Source organism: Vanellus vanellus (genome assembly GCF_965231255.1).
Source record: "Vanellus vanellus genome assembly, chromosome: 20".
Taxonomy (NCBI): Eukaryota; Metazoa; Chordata; class Aves; order Charadriiformes; family Charadriidae; genus Vanellus; species Vanellus vanellus.
Genome location: NC_138925.1, coordinates 3,497,347 through 3,516,840, shown reverse-complemented (window position 1 = coordinate 3,516,840; position 19,494 = coordinate 3,497,347). Strand labels below are relative to the sequence as shown.

The 19,494-nt window shown below is 54.0% G+C and overlaps 1 protein-coding gene across 1 annotated transcript in view; it reads left to right on the top strand.

Moving 5' to 3' along the window:
- Positions 1-16,629, top strand: part of KAZN (kazrin, periplakin interacting protein) — a 102,220-nt gene extending 85,591 nt beyond the window's left edge. The window contains exons 2-8 of the mRNA XM_082493532.1: positions 5,462-5,653; positions 13,485-13,621; positions 14,040-14,210; positions 14,834-15,023; positions 15,238-15,368; positions 15,664-15,714; positions 16,335-16,629. Coding sequence (XP_082349658.1) covers positions 5,462-5,653; positions 13,485-13,621; positions 14,040-14,210; positions 14,834-15,023; positions 15,238-15,368; positions 15,664-15,714; positions 16,335-16,502 — 1,040 coding nt within the window. The 3' untranslated portion in view covers positions 16,503-16,629. The remainder of the gene's footprint in view (positions 1-5,461; positions 5,654-13,484; positions 13,622-14,039; positions 14,211-14,833; positions 15,024-15,237; positions 15,369-15,663; positions 15,715-16,334) is intronic.
- Positions 16,630-19,494: the final 2,865 nt, after the last annotated feature.

The following is a 19,494-nucleotide window of genomic DNA, read 5'->3' as shown; positions in this document are numbered from 1 at the left end:
AAAAAAAAAAAAAAAAAAAAAAAAAAAATTAAAAACAAAAAATTATTTGGGGTTTTTCTTACTTCTTTATTTGTGTTGTGCCTTAATGCTAATTGCTTAAAGCGGAAAGGATGCGGAATCCGACCGTGTCATGGAAGTTTAATGCTATCGCCTGAAATATAATTAACAGCCAATTATTTCAGCGTGGATGGCAGTTTTCGTCAATTAGTCCAGGAAGTGTTGAAATTGCATTAATTTCGTCGCTGCCCACGTGCGGCGGCTTTGGAAGGGGTCGGGACGAGCTGGCGTGCGACGGGGCTCCTCCGCGTTGGGGCGATGCCTCCGTCCCCCCGCGGGGGGGTGTGTGTGTGTGTGTGTCAGGAATTACGCTGCGCAGACACCCCAACCCCTAATTCCCCTCCCCCTAAAAAAAAAAAGTTAAAAAGGGGCAAAAATGTTGGGGGGAAAATGTGCTGCGGAAGCTTTTCGCAGCGGGGTTGGTGCGTTTGGGAGGCGATTCCTAATAGAAAATTGAGCTTGGCGCCGCAGGATGGCCAAAAAAAAAAAAAAAAAAAAAAAAAAAGAAAAAAAAAATTAAATTTAATTATTCTTTTCTGCGGATGATATTTTTGCGCGGCGTTGGGGATGGTCCCCGATGGAGAGGGCTGATGCTCACCTCCCGCTGTGTACGGGCTCCTTCTGTGTGTGTGTGTGTGTGTGTGTGTGTTTCTCCCCCCCCCTTCTGTTCTAAAACGAAGTTAAAAATGCCCTTTCAGGCTGAGTCGTTCTCTTAATGCAATTTATGCAAATAAACCGGGCTGTCTGTGTTAGGACATTCTCAAGCTGGAGATGCTGGTGAAGGCGGGACGGAGACTTGGAGGGGATACTGGGTGCTGGGGGGGGAGGGGGGTGGGGGGAGGACCCCTTTTTGGGGGGGGGAATAATTGGGTTGGGGTGCTTTGGGCGGAGGAGTGCTGACGGGCCGGGAAATATCAAGAGCGGGGTGGAAATCCCGTATGCAGATGAGGATAATTACAGGTGTAAGGCAGCGTATGGGACGGCTGCTTTGGTGCAGCGCGGCAGCAGGTGCTAAGAAAAAACTTGATAAAACACCAAAAAAAAAAAAAAAAAGCTGCAGAGTAAGTGGTTTCCAAAGGAAATTGAGGAGAGCGGGAGATGCCGTAGCTCCCATTGCTTCCTGGAAAATCTGGCTTCTTTCCCAGGGGGAAAAAAAAAAATAATAAGAATAAAAAAAAATAATAATAAAAATAAAAATAAAAAAAAAAAACAAAAAATAATAAAAAAAAAAAAAAACTGGCTGGGAAGAATGCGGATGGTTTGGATTGCCTCGGAGCCCGTTCCCGGGTGCGGCGGCGGCGGCGGGAGGGAGGTGGGGAGAGCACAGAGGAGGGCACTTCACGATGCATTAGAGCCGCCGGTGTGTCTTCGGCTGTTTGAGCCCCGCCAGAGGCGTGGGGCTTTGCCCCTCGAACCTTGGCTGCGTGGACGCCGCTTCGCGATTTTTAGATACATCTATAGCAAAAAAATGGATTGCGCGCGGCGGTTTTTAGATACGTCTATAGCAAAAAGCGGATTGCGCTTTGCGATTTCTAAATGGGTCTATAGCAGAAAAGGGATTGCGCTCTGTGGTTTTTCTATACGTCTATACCAAAAAGCGGACTGTGCGCTGCGGGTTTTTATATACATCTGTGCAAAAAGCGGATTGCGCTCTGTGGTTTTTAGATACGTCTATACCAAAAAAGGGATTGCGCGCTGCAATTTTTATATATATCTATAGCAAAAAACAGTTTGTGCTTTGCAGTTTTTATATACGTCTATAGCAAAAAGCGGATTGCGCTCTGTGGTTTTTAGATACATCTATAGCAAAAAGGATTGTGCGCTGCGGGTTTTTATATATATCTATAGCAAAAAGCGGATTGTGCTTTGCAGTTTTTCGATACGTCTATAGCAAAAAGCGGATTGCGCGCTGCGGTTTTTATATACATCTATGCAAAAAGCGGATTGCGCGTTGCAATTTTTAGATACGTCTATACCAAAAAGCGGATTGCGCTCTGTGGTTTTTAGATACGTCTATACCAAAAAAGGGATTGTGCGCTGCATTTTTTCTATACGTCTATAGCAAAAAGCAGATTGCGCGCTGCGATTTTTCTATACGTCTATAGCAAAAAGCGGATTGCGCGTTGCGATTTTTAGATACGTCTATACCAAAAAGCGGATTGCGCGTTGCGATTTTTAGATACGTCTATAGCAAAAAGCGGATTGCGCGCTGCGGTTTTTTTATACGTCTATAGCAAAAAATGGATATCGCGCTGCGGGTTTTTATATTTATCTATAGCAAAAAGCAGATTGTGCTTTGCGGTTTTTCTATACGTCTATAGCAAAAAGCAGATTGCGCGCTGCAACTTTTAGATACGTCTATAGCAAAAAGCGGATTGAGCTCTGTGGTTTTTCTATACATCTATAGCAAAAAGCGGATTGCGCGCTGCGATTTTTATATACGTCTATAGCAAAAAAGGGATTGTGCGCTGTGGGTTTTTATATATATCTATAGCAAAAAGCGGATTGCGCGCTGCAGTTTTTATATACGTCTATGCAAAAAGCGGATTGCGCGTCGCGATTTTTAGATATGTCTATAGCAAAAAGCGGATTGCGCGTTGCGATTTTTGGATACGTCTATACCAAAAAAGGGATTGCGCGCTGCGTTTTTTATATACGTCTATAGCAAAAAGCAGATTGCGCGCTGCGGGTTTTTATATATATATCTATAGCAAAAAGCGGATTGTGCTTTGCAGTTTTTCTATACATCTATAGCAAAAAGCGGATTGCGCTTTGCTGTCTATATATCGCAGAATAGATATACGTTGCAAAAATAAATACACATTGCAAAAAAATATATATATATTGTAAAGCCCAATCCATTTTTTTTGTGCACGTGTGTATATATATATTAAATTATATATCTGTAATCTCGGATATCTGGCTGAACCTGAGCTCAATAATTCAGGTTTCTCCGTAGGCGGTGGCGTGCGGCGGTGCCGTGCAGGCGGTGGCGTGGGGAGCGCGGCGCCGCGTGTTTTCCGTATGGCACCTATGGCTTCTTATAGACGTTGGCTTTTAATCTTCCGGTACTTTCTGCCTGTATTAGGAGTTGGCTAATAAGCTGGGGATTAAATTGCCTTGCCGCGTGCTTGGGAGGGAGAAGGCTTTTGAGGTTTTTTTTTTTTTCCCCACCGTTTTCTAACTGGGACCAGTGCGGTTTCGGGGAAGCGGCGTTGGGCGGCGCTTTGTAGGACGGAGCTTTGGGAGAAACAGCTGCGAAATGGGCTCTCGGGCTGCGCCAAAGGACTCCTGTGGGATTCTCCGCCGCAGAAATTCCCTTTCCTTGGGCTGCCCATCCGTGGGCTTCTTCCCCCTTCTCCTCTCTCCGGAGGGGTCGCCGCCGGGTGGGGATTTTTTGGGGTTCCCACCAAAATGGCGCAAATTTGCAGCGGTGCGGCGGGAGGGATCGCCCTGGTGCAAACTGCCCCCGCCTGCGTCCGCCGCCGCCGGTGAAGCATTTCCCAGGGAATAGCCCCGCTGCGTCTCCTGGGCGAAGCGGCTCGTAATGGAAAATGGAAAGAAATTAAAAGGAAAAAAAAAAAAAAAAGCCAAAAAAAAAAAAAAAAAAAAAAACAAACCAACCAAAAAAAAACCAGTTATGGGCAGGCGCGGGTGTTTTGTGGGATTGCGTAGGGCTTTCTGTGGCCGGGGAAGGCGCTGGGTGGGTTTTGCCCGGTAAATATTACACCACGTCCGAGTCCTTCGCATCCTCCCCAGCGGCGTTCCCAAAAGCTGGAGGGGGGAACCGCTGCATTTCTGCAGCATCCCCCCCCCCCCCCCCCTCCCCCAGGGGAAGATGCTCTCGGCCTCGACCGCCTCCGGGTTTCTCACTTTTCGCCCGGATTTCAAGAAAGCGCTTTGGACTGCGGCGAAATCCTCGGCCCCGGAGCTCGGCTGTTCCTCGTTAGTGACTTTATTGCTAAATAATTTACAGGAGGGGGCCTTGCCAGTTTTCATGCGGGAAGCATTTCAAGTATGCAAACCAGATTTTTATGCCTTCCTGGCGCGGCCGCCGGCCGGAGCCGCCTCTCCCCGTCCCACCGCCGGCGTCACCTCCCCTCCGCGCTTCGCCAACGGGAGGGGGGGGGTGGAAAGGAAATGCTCCGGCGCACGTGTCGGGGGGGGGGACACGGACCTTAGCGATAATATGGGGAAGAAACCCTATATTTCCTGCCCAGTCGCTGCCCCCCACGCTGGCTGATGGTCGGTGGTGGTGGGGAAAGGACCCAACCGCAGTTGCTTGGGGAGGGGGCGTTTATTTTTTATTATTATTTTTATTTTTTTCTGGGAAGTATAACGTACGTGCTGAGGGATTTTATTTTATTTTATTATATTTTATTTTTCCCCCCCTCCTCCGTGTCCAGGGGCGCGGTGCAAACCCGCAAACTCGATATAAGCCCCTTTGGATGAGTTTAAGGGGTTTTCTCCGCGTGTTCTCAACGCGAAATCAAGCGGTTCCCACGCTGGGGCCGAGGCGGTTTGGATCGCCGCGTCTGGCTCGTACGGGGTGATCGCAATGGCGCGTGCGCGGCCGAAAAGCATTTTGTAGCAAGAGGGGAGACGAGGGTGATGGATGAGATGTAGAAACAGCAGCAAAACACTTCGTTATGTTTAGCGGCCGTAGGAAACGAGGTCGTCAGAGCTTCCCCCGGTGCCCGCCGCGGAGGGGACCTGGGCTGTGCCGGGGGGACACTCCTGCGACGCGGCTGCTTCCAAGGGGTGTAGCAGTTGTTGGGTGTAAATCTGAAAAATTGGAGATTCGGGGCTGTGGGTGAAAGCGCCGCCTTCCCCTTTCCAGCCTCAGAAGGGGTTTCGTTGAATTTTGTTGAGCGCGGCCCGAACGTGTTGGATGGCCGGAGGCAGAGCTGGAGCGTGTTGTATCCGTGATGGGTGGAAGGGTTGGAACGAGATGGTCTTTAAGGTCCCTTCCAGCCCAAACCATCCCCTGGGTCTATATGGGGCACAGTGGAGCTCGGCCGCCTCTATGGACTTGGCCAGTGCGAGGGGTTTGGGTGGGGAGAGGCGGTTCTTGGTTTGTTATTATCATTTATATATTATTATTTATTATTTTTTTTTTAATTCCATAATCAGAAACTGATAACTAGTGGAGGGCTCTCCCCATCATCTCCCTCCCTCCTCCTCCTCTTCCTCCTCCTCCTTCATTCCTGGGGTGCCGCGGGGGAGCGCTGCAGGTTTCGGGCTGCGCAAAAAGGGGTTTGGAAGCCAGAGAGGAGGGGGGGGGGGGTGTCACCCCGACAGCATTTTTCCTCCCTCCCCCCACTTTGGGGGGTTGGAGCGGGGACGCGTGGCCGTGCCGAGTGCCGCCGCTCACTTCCTGGCATTGTGTCTCCTCTTCCTCCAGCGCTGCTGCGGGAGGAGGTGGCTCAGCTGCAGGAGGAGGTTCACCTGCTCCGGCAAATGAAGGAAATGTTGACGAAAGACCTGGAGGAGACGCACGGCAGCAAGTCGCCGGAGGTGCTCTCGGCTACCGAGCTGAAGGTGCAGCTGGCCCAGAAGGAGCAGGAGCTGGCCCGCGCCAAGGAGGCTCTGCAGGGTAAGCGCTGCGCGTCCTTCTTCTCCCGCGCCGAGGGCCCTAAAGTTTCAAGACGTTAATTAAGGAAAGGAAAAAGTTGTCCCTTTTATTTGGCCGATGCAACGTAGGGGGAGGTGGGGGTGGGGTTGATCGCAGGGTGACACCCCCCCCACCGCACCCCCTCCATCCTGCCCCAGCGGTGCGGAGCGGGGACGGAGCGGGGTGCAGCGACGGGGTGGGAAATCGGGGTGCGGGAGGAGTTTGCAGCGTTGCGAAGTTTTTCTTGGCAGAGCCAAGAAGAGCAGCTGGAAGCCTTTGGGAGGTGGGGCGGGGGGGGGGGCGCGTTGGATTCGAGCCCCTCGAACTCTTTTTTTTTTTTTTTTTTTTTTTTTTGGAGGGAAGCGGCGAGTTTCCGGGTGAGTGCAATTTTCCTTATCCCACGCGAAGTTATTGGGAGCGCTGCGGGAAGCAGAGGTTGGGGCTCCAGGTGATGTGCGGGGTCTCCTCCTTTCTTGGTGCGTCGATTGGGGAGTTTTCCCCGCGGTGGCGGCAGCCGGCCGGGCTCTCCCTCCCTCACCGGCGGCTGCACGGCAAACTCGCTGCGAGCCCCGGGACCGGGGTGTGCGGGGCGAAACGCAATATTTCAGCTTTTTCCTTCCCCCAAAACCAAGCTGACCAATAAGTCTAGGCAGGACGGTTCGTTAGCCGGAGCCGGGGGATGAGCCGGAGCCGGGGAAAACTCTCGTGCGTCAAACCCTGGCAGCGCCGCGGCTCTAAATATCATCTCAAATCCCCAACATACCGCCTGTAACTTCCACTTGTCAGCTCGCGTTTGCGGATTATGAAGAGAGGCTGTCAAAAGTTCTCAGGCTCAGAGGCTGAGTGGCGGGGTGGAGAGGGGGGTGGGGGGGGGGGCGGGGGGGGGCAGAGCCCCTGCCCACCACGTCTGCCCCCGTCTGGGATGCTGAGAGGCACAGGAGGGGGGGGCTGAGAATGGGGCTGAGGCTGTATTTGGGGAGGGGATTTCAGAAAAATGTTATTTTGTCGCGCTCTGATTTGCAAAAGCATCCCTATAAATCAGCAACAGCCAAAATATCTTCAAAATCTCCGCACCCCCACCCCCCCCCATCCCATGCCACCGGTGCAGCCTCCGGCAGCAGGAAACGCTCTGGGTTTATGAAACTGTAATTGGAGGAGAAATAACCTTAATTAGAGCGTATTTGCTCCGCGCGGACAGGGAGGAGGAAGCGCTGATAAATGCAAAATATGGAAGAGCAGAACTAGTTTTAAGACTATTTGCAATAAAGAAAGAAAGAAGAAAAGTCATCGAAGAAGCTGCAGTAAGGTCGTCTGTGCTTCTGTGGAGGACAGTACAGAGAAAAAAGCGAACCTGGCTTGAGGATCATCATGAGTATTTAAGGAATATAATTTTTTTTTTTTATTGGGCTTTTATTGGCCACTGTAGGAGCCGCTGGGATTGGTTTTCCAGGACTTCTCTGCAGGTGTGATGGCTGGGAAGGAGGGAATCTCAGCTTGCGCTTCTTGGAAAGGCGCGTAACGAGAAGCCTTTTAAAAATCCGCGCTCCTTCCCTCCCCTGCGATATTGGAAAGCTGCTGCGTGGTTTGGAAAAAGCTCGCCGGGCTGGATCTGGCCCCGCCAGCCGGGCTGGAGGCGCTGGGGCTTAGCATGGAGCGGATACGGAGATGGGTGATGCGGGAAACGGGATCAGCAGCTGGCGGGGAGGAGGGGGGAAATATCCTTTTTCCTATCCGTGAAAAATTGTCCGTAGAGAAACGTAGCCGAAAGGGGAGGAAAAATGGCAATAACTGTGGCTGGTGGATGGTTCTGCCAGGGGAGAGGGATGGGCCGCTGGAAGCGTGTGGGGAAATAATGGCTCTATGTCAAGGAGCTGTGGGGTGAGGCAGCGCCGGGAGCTCGGGGGAGCTGGGACGTGCTGTCGGCGAAGCTCAGGGGTTTGGTGTTGGTTGCATCATCCCGCAGCCGGAGAGCATCTCCCAGGACCCCCTGGCAGCGCGCGGCCCCGCGGTCCACGCTGGAGGACGCGCAGCATCCCCGCGCCTGCAGCAGCGCAGGGCCCGCGGTGGGTCGCCTGTAACGTCGTTAGCGGGATAAACCGTATGGAAATGTGTCGTCCTTGGTGGCGCCGAGCCCGGGATCGCGATGCAGCTGCTTCGGATAGGTATCGGCTGGCCGGGCCTTAACGAGGAGGGAAGCGGAGAGGGTTTGCCAGCGGGGTTTGGGGTATGATGTGGAGGGAGGAAGGTGGGTTCGTCGTCCCTCCTCGGCAGTGCGTTTCCGGCCCTTTCCGACAGCGTTTAGCAGAGGGTAAAGCTGGCGATAAGCCCGCGCCGCGCTAACGAGCCCTCGCTGCGGAGGGGGGGAGCGCAGGATGCTCTGCGGGAGCAACTCCAGCAGTGCCTGAATCGCTTGGCAGCGTGTGCTTGGCGCGTCTTTATTGCTCCTTCTTCTGGGCTGATGCCATCTCTTGCCCCTTTTTTTGGGGTTTGGGTTGTTTTTTGTTTTTTTTTTTTTTTTTTTTAAATCAATTAACATCCAAGTAAAATCCAGTTGTGCTACATCCTGTCGTCCCCTCCCCGTTCGCTGGGACTGCTGGGGACCGTGCTTACCGCGTTAATGCGGTTACGTTTTCCCCAGTTGGAAAGGGGCTGTGGGGTGGGTGGGATGTGGTCTGGGTTTCTGCTGCGGGAATCTCCGGCGGGAGAATTTGCCGACAGCTTTGTCGCTGCCGGGTCCTGCTGCGGGCAGGGGCTGTGCCCAAGCGCCCGGGGGACTCGAGGAGCCTCTTGGCCGGGTGACATCTGTGAGCGTGTGGGCTAACGGCAGAAAGCCCGTTTCTGGGAAGGTTTATCCGATATGCTGGAGCTCGCCTGCGGGATGATCGCGCAGAGAGCAAACCTTTCTCCTGCCATTTCGAGTGCCAAGGTGGAGACTTCGGGCTGGCTGTCCCTGTTGCTCAGGAAGGGGTGAACCCACTTCACCTCTGCTCCCCAAAAGGGTTGTAGCCTGATCTCCTCCCTCCTAAACCCACGGCGTGGAGTTGTGTGACCTTCTGGGGATGGCATTTGGGCTGGGGCAAGGCTCCTGCAGGACCTCAGCACCCTTGGCTGGCTGCAGCAAGGGGCTGGGTAGCAAAGAAATGGGTGGACGGGTGTCCCGGTGGACGGGTGTCCCGGTGGACGGGTGTCCCGGTGGACGGGTGTCCCGGTGGACAGGTGTCCCGGTGGACGTGTCGCAGAAGAGGGGTGTCACAGCCAAGGACTCAGCCAAGGAAGACCTGTCCACCAAAAGGACGTGGGGCTCTGTACAGAAAGCCCACTGGCCTCCTTTGAAGACCCACCTTAAAAGCACAGCAGAAGTCATCGACCACCTTGTCGACGGTTGGGGGTCTGGTTTGGAAGGCCCTTGGTCCCAGAGCAGGGTGTTTCCAGGTAAATTCCCCCAAGGCGAATGCCTCCTCTAATTATTTCCTGAAATTCAACGTTACACTCAAATTTCCTGCCTGCGCCGAACCCCCGCACGCCCAGGAGCGAGTGGCGGCTCTGCCCAGTGCCACGTACTGTTGATGCCTTCACTGTTGATGTCGAAGATCTTCTCTGCAGATGGTGACGGCTGCGCCGGGGGAGCGCGCGCGCCTATTTAATCACAAAGCGAGGAGCGGCGCTGCAGTTCCTGCGCAGGGCTGACCGATTTTTAGGGGTTAGTCATGGCGACAATATTGAATTTCATGGTTGGGTTGAAGAATCGGGAGAAATTAAGTGAATGTTAACGGGACAGGATGGAGTTACGCGTTCTTCTTGCGCAGGGCATCGCCGGGGCTTGAGCGCTGCCCCCCCCCCCCCGAGGAACGCCTTTCCCAGCGTTAGAAAATAAGTGTATTATTCAGTAAGGGATAAAGTCAGCTCCGATTCTATTCTTGGCATGAGAACTCAGGTTGCAGAGGGGGAGAGGAGCGCTGGCGAGCAGATGGGAGTCGTAGGGAGCTGCTCTTGGGAGGGTCAGCGGTGCCCTGGCTTCTGTTCGGGCTCTGCCGCTCCGTCCCGGGAGCAGGAAGCCAGGTAGAGCTGCTGTTTCTATGATCCAAATGTAAACCATTTTTCACCTACTATCACATTACCGAGACAGTCAAAGTAATTAACTGTTTGCCCTCCAAGCAAACCTGAGCGAGCTGGTGTGACCACCGCGACCTCATTGGCCCTTAATCTGCTATTATTATTTTCAAAGTGGCGGATGGTACTTACAGCAGCCCCGTTTTAGGGAGAAAAATGCCTACTTTTAGCATGCGGTAGCTAATTCCTGTCCAGAAGGTGTTAGATGCTGAGGCCAGACAGGGGCCGTGGGGTGGTGGCATCACTGGGAGGTTCCAGCGGTGCTGCCGCCCCGGACAAGGCTGTGCCCCTCAGGTTGGTGGATCGGAGCGATTAGATGGCAGCTCGTTGGGTAAACCCCTGCACCAGTACAGGTCGGGGGCTGACCTGCTGGAGAGCAGCTCTGTGGAAAGGGACCGGGGAGTCCTGGGGGACAACAGGACAACCATGAGCTAGCAATGTGCCCTGGTGGCCAAGAAGGCCAATGGCATCCTGGGGGGCATCAGGCAGAGTGTGGCCAGCAGGTCAAGGGAGGTCATCCTCCCCCTCTGCTCTGCCCCGGGGAGGCCACATCTGGAGCGCTGTGCACAGTTCGGGGCTCCCCGGGTCAGGAAGGACAGGGAACTGCTGGAGAGGGTCCAGCAAAGGGCTGCGGAGATGATGAGGGGACTGGAGCATCTCTCTGATGAGGAGAGGCTGAGGGAGTTGGGGCTTTTCAGTCTGGAGAAGAGAAGACTGAGGGGGGATCTTCTCAACGCTCATCAATCCTTAACGGGCGGGTGCCGGGGGGATGGGACCAGTCTGTGTTCAGTGGTGCCCAGTGACAGGACAAGAGGGAACGGGCACAAACGTGGCCGTAGGCAGTTCCATCTCAACCTGAGGAGGGACTTCTCTCCTGTGGGGGCGGCAGAGCAGTGGCACAGCTGCCCAGAGAGGGGGGGAGTCTCCCCCTCTGGAGCCATTCCAAACCCGCCTGGAGGTGTCCTGTGCCACTGCTGGAGGTGCCCCTGCTCTGGCGGGGGGTGGGATGGGGGAGCTCCAGAGGGCCCTTCCCACCCCCACCACTCTGGGATGCTGTGGTAAAGCTGGAAATGGAAGGTGCTGGGGAGGGGTTTGTCGCAGTTTTGGCTGCGAGAGGAGCCCAGCGCAGAGCGGGTCCCATTACTGCTCTGCGTCCGTCACCCTTCTCCCAAAGGAGCGATGCTCCGGAGTGCGGATCGTGTGGCAGGAGGTGGTGGAAGCTCAAGTAACGGGAGCGCAGGCTGACCTCCTGCGGGATGAACGGTGCAGGCAGGGATGTGGGGGGTGATGGTGAGAGTTGGGGGGGGGTTCCCACCTCCCGTCCCGACCCGTCCTTCCCAACGCCGGCTGCCGGGGCTGGTGCCGGGTCCGCGGGGTGGGCTGGTGGGTTTCCCCCCTCTGCTCCTGCCCTGCGCTTTGGGTGAGAGGGGGGAAAATAAATAATGCAAATAAGCTGCGCGCGAGAAATACTTTCTGCTCCCGGGAAGGGTTTAGGATTTCTTGCTTCTCTCGCTGGCTTGGGTTTATGAAGAGGTCGGAGGTTTTGGCAGAGCCCGCCGTGCAGATGGGCTGTGGGAGAGTTTGTTTGGATATTCTGGGGGTGTCGGGATACAGAAACCTGGCCCTGGATTGTCAGAATAAAGAGAAAAAAAAAAAAGCCGTTTCACCTCCTCGGATGGCCAGTGAAAACCCGCTTTATTCCTCCTTGGCTGCCCCTACCATCGCACCGTGGATTGCAACAGCTCGTTTTCCCCGACCGAGTAATTAGCCGGGTTTGTTTGCTAAGGATGTATTAAGCCGCCGCAGCGAGCGGTGCGTGGTCCAGGAATTGCTGGCAGCCCTAACTGCTCACTTCTGCATAACTTTTTATTTTTCTCCTGCCTCTTTCAATTAATTTCTTATTAATTGGGTTTGGAATGAAGTTCTCAAATGTCTGATAAATCTTCTTTAAGCTTAGGAGCTAATCGGTTTTGGAGGCGGGAGAGCGGTGGTAAGAGAGGAGGGGAAAAAGTGCGTTAATTTTAGCAAATCTCTCAAATACGAGCTGAAACAAATGGTAAATTGTCCTGTTGGGTTAACAGGAAAAAAAAATCGCTCTCGTAATACCCCAAGTCCATCATTATCCTGCAGTTGGTGTGAATATTGGTAAAGGTTCGACCTTGGGAGACGGTATGTGCGCTTCTCCTAATAGTGCTTCTGGTTTTGAGCATTTTCTGTTTTCTTTTGGCAAGCGATGAAGTGTTTTCCCTAAATCTTTAAGGACCCTGAACGCTGCCGCTAATTAAAGCAGGTTGTATGCTATAGAGGACCTGCTATTTAATTAAATTAATTAAGAGCCTTTTGTCGCCTCCAGCATCAGAGAGTGCGAATGTGTCTTGAAACTTGGAAGAGCCTCTCGGTATCCTCGAGGAAAATATATATATATATATATATATGTGTGTGTGTGTGTGTCGCAAAGGGTTGAAGGGCTTTGAAAGCGGAGGGGTTTTCAGCAGTGCGTTATCCTACGGGGATGGGGCTGAAACCAGCCTTGCCCAGGAAGGGTTAGTTTTAGAAGGCTTTTGTAGTAATTGCCCAAGCTGGGGAAAAAAAAAAAAAAAAGTAAGGAAAGTCCCGGTGTGGGAAGGGGCTGAGTTGTCCCGGCAGGAGTCGTGTTCATTGAAGTGGGCAAGGAAAAATCACAAGCGCACCCCATCACGGGACGATGTGAATAGTTGTGGCGTTTCTCAACTGGTTTGTTGTTTTTTCTGGGTTTGGGTTTACCTCCAGTGCTTAATGTCAGAGGAGTTGGTCCAAAGAGTTTCATCTCCTGGTGTTTGGCAGATAAAAATCTCTGTTGTCCCAAACATCTCCCTCTTCTTCCTCTGTTTGGTCCGACTTTTTTGCCCAAACCCTTTTTCTCTGCTAACCTGCAAGCACTCTACCTTCCTCGCTGGCTCCATCATAGAATGGTTTGGGTTGGAAGGGACCTTGAAGATCATCCAGTCCCACCCCCCTGCCCTGGGCAGGGACACCTCCCCCCAGCCCAGGTTGCTCCAAGCCCCGTCCAACCTGGCCTCGACCACCTCCAGGGATGGGGATTGATCCCAATACCAGTATAAACTATACAGGATCACCCTCAGCCCAATCTATCCCTAGAAGCCGCGCGCTCCCAGCAGGGACAGCACGTGTGGGACCCTGCGAGCGCTGCGGCTCCGGGGGGAAGGGAAGAGCTCAGGGCTGCGGCACCGGGGCGAGGAGTTCTCCGGATGGCAGCCATCCCGGGAAAGAGAGGATTTCTCGGCAAACTGTCTAATTGGTGTTGCAAGTGACGTTCGTGGTATGAAATAACCCCGTTGGTCAGCTTGGGTGCAGTGCCCGGGTCTCGCTGCTCCTCATCCCCACACCTGCCGAGCTCAGAAGCACCGAGACCTTGAAACCCACTCACCACAGTTGGCCAGAAAGTATATATTTTATAAATTCAGACGCCGGCGTCTGCTAAAAGTGCCGTTGTCCCAAATATTAGAAGACCCATCAGTCCTGTGTTGCTCAAACCAGGACAAGGAGGTGCAACGATGGGGGTGAATTGGGCGCCTGCTCCCAGCCCAGCCCCGGGGAGTCGTGATTTTGGTACTTTTCCCTTGAAAAAGCAAAGAGCTGGGGGGGGGGGGGGGGGCGAGGGGGCTGCCGTGCCGCCGGGCCTGAGCCCTCTTCTCTCCCGCAGCCATGAAAGCCGACCGCAAGCGCTTGAAGGCGGAGAAGACGGACCTGGTGAGCCAGATGCAGCAGCTGTACGCCACGCTGGAGAGCCGCGAGGAGCAGCTCCGCGACTTCATCAGGAACTACGAACAGCACAGGAAAGTGAGTGTGGGGGGGTGGGGGGGAGAGCCCAGCGCCGGCACTGGGTGGCACTGGGGGGGGGATGCTGGCAACGGCGTGAGCACCGAACCCCATTGGGAACGGGACAAAAACTCGCCCAAGCTCCTGCGAGCTGGGAGCCGTGGGAGGGCTGGACCACGAGAGGTTAAGGATGACTAAATACCGGAGGGAATGGGGCCGGTGAGCCCAAACTGGGAAATTCGATGTCGTTTTAACCAGGTGCTGGGCGGGCATCGCTTTTTGGGGGGCTGGCCGCTTCCCACAGCTCCCTGCTGCCGTCCCAGGGCTCTTGTGACCCCCAAAAGTGCCACTCGCAGCAAGTTACCCCCCCCCGCCCCGAGGGGCTGGTGGCAGGAGGGTCTTTAGTAGCACGTGGGTGTCCCCTTCCCTGTGCCGGCAGGAGAGCGAGGACGCGGTGAAAGCCCTGGCCAAGGAGAAGGACCTGCTGGAGCGGGAGAAGTGGGAGCTGCGGCGGCAAGCCAAGGAGGCGACGGACCACGCCAGCGCCCTCCGCTCCCAGCTCGACCTCAAAGACAACCGCATGAAGGAGCTGGAGGCCGAGTTGGCCATGGTGAGCCGGAGAGCGCAGCGGGCGCGAGTCGAGGGTCAGCCCCGCGCCATCGCGGTTCAATGCCTATCGCGATATTGCATTTAAGCGGCTGCCGCCGTTGTTGCGTGCACACGTTTGCCGCCGTTGTTGCGTGATTGCAATACGGGCAGGGGGAAAAAAAAAAATAAATCTGTCGCTAAAACGGAGCTGGATAATCCTCGGCGCAGGGAGCAGCGCAGTTTGGGTATGTAATTGTGAAGGGGAGGATGGGTTTGGCACAATAGAATAGAATAGAATCATAGAAATGGGTTCAAGTTATGCCGGGGGAGGTTTAGATTGGATATTAGGGAAAAAAATTTCACGGAAAGGGTTATGAAACATGGGAATAGGCTGCCCAGGGAGGGGGTGGACTGGCCATCCCTGGAGGTGTTTAAAAGAAGGGTAGAGGTGGTACTTGGGGACGTGGCGTAGAAGTGGTTTTGTCACGTTAATGGTTGGACTTGATGATCTTAAAGGTCCCTTCCAACCTCAGCGATTCCATGAATCTATGAATCAATCTGTTGCTTTTGCTGCTCTGTTAGATGTTCATATGGGTTTTTTCCCCCCATCATCACCACCACCACCACCCCGGTGTCCTTCCCCAGGCCAAGCAGTCCCTCGCCACGCTGACCAAGGACGTCCCCAAGCGCCATTCCTTGGCCATGCCGGGCGAGACGGTGCTGAACGGCAACCAGGAGTGGGTGATGCAGGCCGACCTCCCGCTGACGGCCGCCATCCGGCAGAGCCAGCAGACCCTCTACCACTCGCACCCCCAGCACTCGGCGGACCGGCAAGGTGAGACACCCCCCCCTCCCCCCAACGGATCAGGGTGTGGGGCCAAACCCATTGTGGGGAGCTGCCTTATTCCTCCGCAGAGGGGAAAAAAATTGGGCAAAACGCCCCCAAAATAGGGGTTTTTTGGATGTGCTTCCGAGGTTTTGCATGGGGTCAGATGTGTTGGTATGACGTTAACTCCCCGGTGCCCCCCCTGCCCCTCACTGCCTTCCAGCGGTCAGAGTGAGTCCGTGTCATTCCCGGCAGCCGTCCATCATCTCCGACGCCTCCGCGGCCGAGGGTGACCGGTCGTCCACCCCGAGCGACATCAACTCGCCCCGGCATCGAACGCACTCGCTCTGCAACGTAAGGCCACCACCTCACGGGGGGGCTTTCTTCCCCGCTGCGGGGGGGGGGGGGACACACACACGATGGACTCTGGGGATGCTGTGGGTCTTCCACTTCCAAAAATGATGTTGGTTTTGGGGTGGAGTGTGGGTTGAAGGTTTGTTGACCCGGAGAGCTGCTTTCCTGGGGTTTATCCCAGTCCCACAGTGACTCGGTTGCCAGAATAAGCCGCTTTTTGCTGGGGGGGGGTGGGAGGGGGTGTCCCGGGCTGCGTTGGGGCTGGTGGAATTGGATCCCTCTTCTTCTGCCGCAGGGGGACAGTCCCGGACCGGTACAGAAGAACTTGCACAACCCAATTGTACAGGTAGGACACAAAAGCCCTGTTTAAATCCCGCTCGTGAGACCCGGTCCTGTGCTGGTCAGTGATTTGGGTGGGCTCAGAGGCACTGATTTGGGGTGTGTTTTATTTTTTTTAAAAAAAAAAAAAAAAAAAAAGTAGAAGCCATCCTGAATTGTAAGTCTGGGATGACCGAGATTGCCATGATTTGCCCCAAAATCCAAGTAATGCCGTAAGTGGCTGCTGTGCTCGGGGCCCATCGCGGTCTTGATTTTGAATTTTTTTGTAAGGCACAGCCTGGATCGGCTTATTCTTCTGTATTTGACCCTAAAACGTTGGGGAATTTTTGCAAGCCGTGGACAGACCCGTGTTCTGACCTTAAATTCCTGGAGCTGAAACCCTGAAGCGGTTGAAGTAAGAAGCCAAAAATCCTAAAAATGTGGGGGGGGGACCCAAATTCTCTGCAAATTCCACCACGCGTATATCAGGAATAGTTGTTATTTTTTGGGTCCAGGACCCTTAACATTGCTTTGGCATGGACCCCGTGATCCATCACCATCCCTGCTGTGGGATGAGGTCGGGAGGGGGGTGTGAGAGGATGAAAAACTCGGTGGCCAAACCCGTGTCCTCTCCTCCCTTCTCCCCAGTCTCTAGAAGACCTGGAAGACCAAAAACGGAAAAAGAAGAAAGAGAAGATGGGCTTCGGCTCCATCTCCAGGGTGTTCGCCCGGGGGAAGCAGCGCAAGTCCCTCGACCCCGGCCTCTTCGACGGTACGGCCCCCGACTACTACATCGAGGAGGACGCGGACTGGTGACCCCCCCTCCCGCCCCGGGACCCTCTCCCCGGCTTCGCCGTCGCCGATGTACATACCCCCACCCCGCCTGTGGACGTGTTACCTGTTGTCTTGGGAGCGATGCAGCTGTGTCGTAACTTCAGTTTCCCCCCCACCCCCTCTTTTTTTTTGGTTTTTTTTTGGTGTTTTTTTTTTTTTTCCCTCCATACCGGTAACTCCTTTGTTGTCACTTCGGTTTGTTGGTTGTTTTTTTTTCGTTGGTTGGAGGGGTTTTTTTTGTTTGTTTGTTTGATTTCCTCCTTCTTTTGACGAAACTTGAAACTTGAAGGACTGCTGTGTCTCTGTAAATACCAGAAATATTGTGCACTTTGTGCTTGTGACGTCTCTTGTCCGATACCCGCTGTTTTCCGGAGCCCGGCCCGCGGGATGTCCTCGCTCGGGGACGAAGGACCTGCTCAGCTGAGGGACCTTAGAGAGAAAACACACACAAAGAAGAAAGAATAGAGAAAAAGAAAAAAAAAAAAAAAATCTCATTTGCTGTGATGTCTTCCTGGCCGAACCCCGCGGAGGCGACACGGGCTGGTTGTTCTAACGCCTGCCGGTCTGGAAATAAGTGGTTTTTTTTAACGTTCCTTTTTAGTTGTTTTTAATTTATTTGCACAAACCCAGAGGAGCTATTCTAACTAAATTATTGCAGAAGTTTTGGGATTTTTATATTTTTCCACGTCGGTTGGGATGGGGCGGGGAGGAGGAAGGGTGTGTTTGTACTGTACTGTCCTGGGAAGCTGCTGCCGGGTGGGGGTGGAACTGGAGCCATGGACATCCCCCCCCCCCCCCCCCCAGTGCTCCCTCGGCTGCGGATGCCCCAGGAGCACTTAACCCCTTGGAAAACGCGAACCTAAATACGTGCCGGGAAATCGCAGGAGGGGGAAAAGCTGGGGGGAGCTTTACCTTTCCCTTCTCCCCGTGATTTGGGGGGCGGGAGGGGGGGCTTACCCTTTGCCTCGAGTAAAATTTTGGGGGATCCGGCATGAGCTGGGAGGAGGGGAAAGGCGATGCGCGGAGATATCCCTGGATCCCGAAGCATCGCCCTTCCGGGGTTGGCCGCGTTCGGGGTGTTATCGCCGTGGTTGGGGGGGGGGGGGGGGGGGGGGGGACACACCGGGGAAATCGGTACGAGGTCCCGCCGGGGAGGTTTTACCATCGCCGGGGTGATTTTTTTTAAGCGCAGGTGGAGCTTGTGCTTCCAAATCCCCTGGAAATGCCCCAAAACCACCCCCACCACCCCCCCACACACACATACCCCCCCCCCGGCGTGGCGGCCGCTTCCCCTCTCCACTAACACGCACCGCGCTCTGCTTATGCCAAGATAAGTACTTTATGCTTTAACGCTTACGATATAATTTCAAGCTCTTAAAAATGTATTAAGATTTATTTAATGATGCTATAATAGTGTATTATTTTTCTTAATTCTGATACGCGCGCCCTGGTTTGGAAAAAAAAAAAAAAAGGGGGGGGGTTATTTTTGTCTTAAATCACCGAAAACTAAACCGCCGATGCCCTTGCGCTGTGTATTCCTGCGAACGGGATGACGCGGAGAGGCCGTGGGGGGGTGGCAGGGCAGGGATCGCCCCGTGGCGCCTTTCTCTGCAGAGAAGCGTTTTTATATGTCTTGTTGGTTTTTTGGGGGGGGGGGTTGTTTGTTGGTTTTGTTTTCTTTTTGTTGTTGTTGTTCTCCGTGTGTTTTTATAATTTAAACTATAAACCACCGGAACAGATGAGCAATCTCCTTGGTATCGAGTAGTTTCCTTTGCATTTCAGCTTTTTTGTAAATTAGGAAATAATTCTAAAAATTACTAAGAGGATGATTTATTTAAAAGAGAACTTCGATTAAATAGCATATGAATTATGGGTAACATTAGATTTAACTTTTCCCCGCGCGAGTGGGGGAGAATCCTTGAAGGCATGGATGCAAATATAAAATTATAAAAGATCTAAATAAAGCTTATTTTAAAGTACGGATGAACTCCACATGATTTAATTGCTTGCCTCGATGGAGGTCCTGGCGTGACGTCGCTGTGGTGGCACTGGGCACGTGCCACGCGGGCACGGGGCAGAGTGAACGTCCCCCCTGCCCCGGCTGCCCTGCGCATCCGGGGGGTCCCTGGGGCGATGCGGGGGTGGGATGCAGGAGAAGGCAGCATCCCTGGACCGGCTCTTTCCCGGGCCCAGCTGCCGGCTGAGCGCTCGCGCCCGGACGCGGCGCCGCTGGCAGGAGGCTGGGGTTGTCGGTGCATCCCTGGGAAATAGGGATTTAAGGTGAGTAAAGGTTTGGGAATGTGGGGGAAGAGCCAGGTGGCGTTCCCCCTGGGATGTGGAAGATGCGACGGCCAGAAAAGCAGGCGGGGCAGAGAAAAGCGGCGGGTTTGTGCGGTAATGCTCGCTAGCGCATAAATTATTGTTAATAATTTACGGATGGCTAAATCGTTACTCATTTTCAGTTGGTGTTTGTCACTTGTAGGGTTGTGCCAGCGCTGCCGGTGGGGCCTTGACGTCGTTTCGGGGTGGTGGTTGGCCGTGTTGGCAGGCTGGAGCGCAGCGGAGGACGGCGGTGCCGGCGGCGGGGCTGCGGGTGCCGCGGTGGTGGCGGTGTGCCCAGGGAGGGCATACCGGGAGTCAGGGCGTCCTGCCGGGAAAGCATCCCCCGGACCCGCTCTCCGCAGTCGGAGCTGCCTGAGGTACTCGAGCTACAATCGACCGGGGGGAAGGGGGTGGGGGGAAGAGCATTTCAGATAAGACCTGCAATGATTTTCTGTTTTGCAAAACCATAATGAGGGTGTAGATGAAGAGATGTACCTTTTCTTTTCTTTTTTTTTTTTTTTTTTTTCCTTTTTTTTTTTCTCCGACAGAAACATCCTGCTGGGTGGGTGAGCCGCTGCAGAGCAGGTAAGAGCCACCAGGGTCTGAAACGGGGAGCATTTGAGGGTGGGAAAAAAAAAATTTAAAAAAAAAA